General features: G+C 35.1%; 2 protein-coding genes across 4 annotated transcripts; both read left to right on the forward strand.

Moving 5' to 3' along the window:
• Positions 1-56: 56 nt before the first annotated feature.
• On the forward strand, positions 57-3,775 carry Lsm10 (U7 small nuclear RNA associated Lsm10). 3 transcript variants are annotated; one of them, XM_074088028.1, is made up of 4 exons: positions 57-286; positions 1,687-1,849; positions 1,982-2,099; positions 3,261-3,775. In XM_074088028.1, exons 2-4 carry the CDS (start codon positions 1,701-1,703, stop codon positions 3,426-3,428), a joined length of 435 nt encoding a protein of 144 aa, XP_073944129.1. In that variant the 5' UTR covers positions 57-286; positions 1,687-1,700; the 3' UTR covers positions 3,429-3,775. The 3 variants fall into 3 exon arrangements, with proteins under 3 accessions (XP_073944129.1, XP_073944122.1, XP_073944114.1); XM_074088021.1 differs by having other exon boundaries at positions 57-248; XM_074088013.1 differs by having other exon boundaries at positions 57-244.
• On the forward strand, positions 283-1,680 carry LOC141428205 (cytochrome c oxidase assembly factor 1 homolog). Its single transcript, XM_074088040.1, has one exon. The coding sequence runs from the start codon at positions 301-303 to the stop codon at positions 685-687; it is 387 nt and encodes a 128-aa protein (XP_073944141.1). The 5' UTR covers positions 283-300; the 3' UTR covers positions 688-1,680.
• Positions 3,776-4,761: the final 986 nt, after the last annotated feature.

A 4,761-nucleotide genomic window follows, 5' to 3' on the forward strand; every position in this document is an offset into this window, starting at 1 on the left:
CTTTTTGCCTTATCTTGAAGAAAAAGGAATGAATTTAAAAAATAGATAATATGTCATTGTGACACTTTGTGACGGCATTGAGTGATATGAATTATACGCCATTGAGGGAATAATAATAATGATATGAATTATACGTTGAGGGAATAATAATAATAATTATACGTTAGTTAGTATCTCTTAGTAGTCTATGATTGTGATGAAGACAACCGGCCGTGAACTGAGCGAACTTTCTTAACAAGTAGTAGTAGGTACCGTTATTATCAATATCAAATAGGTACAATAATTGGTAGGTTATTTAATATGACGATATCAAATAGAACTCTGGTTCAAATTGCTGCTTGGGGCGGCATCATTGTCAGCACTACTGGATTTTACCTGCAGCACCGGTTGATCGACAAGGTCCGGGAAAACGACTACTACAAAAACGCCTTGAAAAGGTTAAGAACTCATCCTGGGGCCGTGTACTATTTAGGAGAACCGATTAAAGATAAACGCTTTAAAATAACGGACCCAGAAAACAATTTTGCTGATGATAAAATTGCCAGATTTAGAGTTCCAGTATCGGGGCCTAAAGATAGAGGAACTTATAGTTTTTTTGCTGAAAAAGTAGATGAAGAATGGAAACTAATGAAGGCAGAACTAGAACTGAAGTCAAAGCCAGATGCTAAACTGACAATAGTGAAATAAAATATGTATTATTGCAACAAGAGAATTGATAGTATATAATCTAATCAGTATAAACTTTACTATTATTTGTATTGATTTATTAATATTATTGTGTATTTATACCTGTGTTTCTTTATTTCTCATTCTTTAAGGACTTGACTAACTGTAAGGAAGAATTAGGGCATTGTAACATAATTTATATATTTTAATAATTTTATTTCAACTTCAACTTTAGTTGAATGATTGCATTACAAGTTCACAATTTTGCACCTAATCTCTAGTCACCAGTGGTTATTGAATGAAGAACAGACAACACTTTCTTGGTATAATAGTGGTGGTCTCTCCTTGCGTTCCACACCATAGAGGTGGAGTCCGGTTCCGGAGGTTGTTGCTGGCAATAGAGTTGCTGCCCACTCGCACATTAGGTCTCATAGCTGTTTACTACACACAGGAAGAGATTATCCTTAAATTGGGCACTGCAGAGACTGTAGCAATTAGACACTGCATACCTATGTTTGTTTACACTTTAGTAAATAGAATCAGCATTTTACTATACCCATTGCATGCCTGTGTTGTGAGCTTGTGCTCTGTATTGGTCATATTAACTCCTTTCTCCGTCCTCATCAATTTTTACAAAGTAAATTTGTCACTGCCGTGTGAAAACCTAGTAAGTACCAAAAATTGATGTCTGTTACAAGATTTTCTCATGAATAGAAGTATAAAATGTTTGAATTTTTTTGTTACTTTCGAGGTTTTAACACGGCAGTGACGATTAATGCTTATGCTGTAATTTGCCTTTCTTATCTTTTTAAAATCTTTTATAAATTGTCTTAATTTGTAAGTCAAATTTCATGCACTTCTAATACTTTATCAGACTGACTAGTTTTTGGTAGTTTTTGGTTTTTGTTTTGGAATATGTATTATGTATTAAACTAAAAAAGGCTTCATCAAAACTGGAATTAAAAAAAATTTGGTATATATTAATTTTATTAAATTAAGCCATTTGCATTAATGTTTCAGAAGTAATCATAATCATGTTTAAACATTTTGTTGGGACGTCAAGGGAACAGTTTTTTTATCATAATACTTTACTCTGTTTAGTAAAAGCTTTGGAAGGCAAAAATATAACTGTGGACCTGCGAGATGACTCCCATGTTTGTGGCGAAGTGGCCATTGTTGATGGGTAAAAAAAACTTTTTTTACTTAGCATTCTTTTGCATACTATTTATACCATGCTTCTCTGCAATAAACCATATGTTATACAATATTACAATGTTTCTTAAGTGTTAACAAAGATGTAACCAACTTCTTTCAGATACATGAATATATCGTTTGCGACTGCTGTATTTTGTGATGCAAGTGGGAATGAATTCTTGTATGATAATCTATTTGTTCAGGGACGTAATATCAGATACATTCATATTCCTGAACATGTGAGTATATTATTCTCAATATAGATTTTTTGCAGTAGCAATATTACTGTGTATATAGCCAGCTTAACAAGACAGGCATTATTATTATAACCTAATACACTACACCATGTTTTTCTTGATTTCCGTTAACTTTGACTGACAACTCCATTCTTCCTGGTAAATAACTTTTTGGCTAATAAGAAACACTTATACATTAGTCGACTTCAGTCATAGTTAAAAGTCAAATTGTAAAATACGCAAACTTTGTTATTTTTCTTAAATCTTCATTATCGCTTAATTTAAATGAAAGAGCCACTGGTGTCTTAGATAAATAACTTCATATGACCTGTTGAAGATTCTCTTAAAGTTAACGGAAATAAAAAATAACATGATGTACCTATACCTACCGACTGCGACAAATAGTAGATTGATAACCAAGGGTGGAAAGTGACCCATTTCACCCGAGATATTTCAATAGATTGAGGGGAAATAGGTAATTTCACCCGAGTTAGACACTTACTTTTCATTTTGACTGTGAGGAATGTAAAATACTACAAAAAAATGAGAATAATAATAAATTGAATTTACTTATATCCAACCTCCAACGGTACCTTTTCGACTGGCCACTTGCCACGGCCGGCTATAAAAAAAATCGAGTTGGTCACGAACAAGGAGCTTATATACAAACTAACTAGAAGTTCGTATCCTACCGTCACTCTCGCTCTCGTATTAAATAATATAAATGACAGAGGAACGGCACGACACGAACTTAGAGTTTCTAGTTTCATAGTAGCCCTGCTGGAGGGTTGAACGCCGAACGAAGAAGTTTTGCCTTTATTACTTAAGTATTTATATATTCCATCTCTTTCTTTCACATTTCACGAATGACTTCCATTTCTTTCTTAATATGATCGTGACGTAATAAAGATCAAATTTCTTGTTTCAAACGGATTTTCGGTGTTCAACCTCCAGTGTTGTATATAAGCTCCTTGGTCACGACGTGCATCTAGATGGCCATGCCGAAACGTGTAAAAAAAAGTGGCTAATCGAAAAATTAAAAATAAAAACTTTACACCCTAGAGATGAAAACGCAATTTTCCACCCGGCTATATACCCATGAAAATTAAACTTTCCAAATAGGAGAGATGAAAACGACTCTCAATTTCATTGTTTATTCACCAGATTCCACCAGTAGAGGCAATGAGAAATGAATTAAATCAAAATAATTTGCGGCACACTAACAAGAAGCCTGTACCAAAGTCAAGGAAAGCAAAGAAGGCACTCCAACGTCACATGGAGACTGTAGCTAGCCTACAGGACAAAGAAACCGCTGGTACAAGTTTCATTTAAGACTTATTAGCCATCTGAATTTCTTTCTTCGGTGGATCCATCAATCATGTATCTGTTGCATCTTTGGCTTAAAATGTACATTACATTAGGTATACATGCAGCTGTGAATGATGAAGAGAGGGTTTAGTTTACCCCAAGAGGGTTTAGTTTACCTAGGTAGGTACCTACTATTTATACTAATGTCGATTCCAGAATTTCCAGAGCATGTTACTGATGGATATTAGGTACATCAAAAATTCAAAACAGATGAAGGGGTGTTCTTTAGGTTAGGTACTTGTATGTTGAAGTTATACATATATAATAAAGTGATTATAGCGTTGATGCTAGAAATCGTCAAATGACAGTGATGGATGTGTTTTATTTCAGAAGCAATATATTAAGTCAACTAAATTCACATTAATTAACACTAGACTTTACACGTGGCTTATCGCACACGTAATCCATTAAATCCTGCAGTTGAATTGAAATTCCGGGATTTTACTAAATTCCCAAAAATACGTCTTGGTTTTCAGCGACGTTACATTAAAACAACCGTTGTGCCAATTTCTATGACTCCCTAAACTCAGCGGTTGAAATTTCGAGATTTTATTCCAATACCGTGGGAATATCGGGATTAAAGTAGTCTAGCCTTGTGTTATTCCAGACGTCCAGGTCCAGCTATCTATTCATATTTTGTAATGGAATTTAATCCAAATTCGTCCACCTGTTTTAGCGTGAAAGAGTAACAAACACACTTTCAAACTTTCGCATTTATAATATTAGTAGGACTAGCTTTTTCCCGAGACTTCGTCTGCCAAGAATTCGTTTATCGCTATCCCGCGGGAAGCATGTAAACAATTTTCAGCAGCAGCGTCCTTAGCCAATGTAGCGCCCGTATGCAATTATTACTAAGCGCACAGTCAAAATGGAATAGGTACAAAGCGCCCCTAACACCACTGCGCCCGTGTAAGTAGACGCCTCTGATTTTCACAAGACTCACAAGGGAGCAAAATGATGTATTTACAGCGAGGGCGGTACATTGAATCCAAAATGTAGCGAAGGATAAATACGAACGAAAATTATTAAGAAAAATTCATTACAAAACGGGCACATCCATACAATAGTTCGGGGACACATCTCGAGACTGTTTTTACAGCTCCGAATCATGGACTGAGTCTTACTTCCCAAATTTTGTTGAAATCAGAGAGATAAACTCGGGAAACAGCGATACTTAGATAGAAATACCCGGCTAAGCTCTTTCATCAAAATTGGTTCAGCGGTTAAACAGGTAAGAGTTGGAGAAGGTAGCTTTTACCCTTATGCCACATTAAGATTTACAATCAAACGACGCGTA

The sequence above is a fragment of the Choristoneura fumiferana genome, chromosome Z (assembly GCF_025370935.1).
Source record: "Choristoneura fumiferana chromosome Z, NRCan_CFum_1, whole genome shotgun sequence".
Taxonomy (NCBI): domain Eukaryota; kingdom Metazoa; phylum Arthropoda; class Insecta; order Lepidoptera; family Tortricidae; genus Choristoneura; species Choristoneura fumiferana.

Coding starts and splice junctions, on each gene's coding strand:
- LOC141428205 (XM_074088040.1), top strand. CDS start 301: ATGACGATATCAAATAGAACTCTGGTTCAAATTGCTGCTTGGGGCGGC.
- Lsm10 (XM_074088028.1), top strand. CDS start 1,701: ATGTTTAAACATTTTGTTGGGACGTCAAGGGAACAGTTTTTTTATCAT. Junction 1,850..1,981: donor GAAGTGGCCATTGTTGATGG/GTAAAAAAAACT, acceptor AACTTCTTTCAG/ATACATGAATATATCGTTTG. Junction 2,100..3,260: donor ACATTCATATTCCTGAACAT/GTGAGTATATTA, acceptor TTTATTCACCAG/ATTCCACCAGTAGAGGCAAT.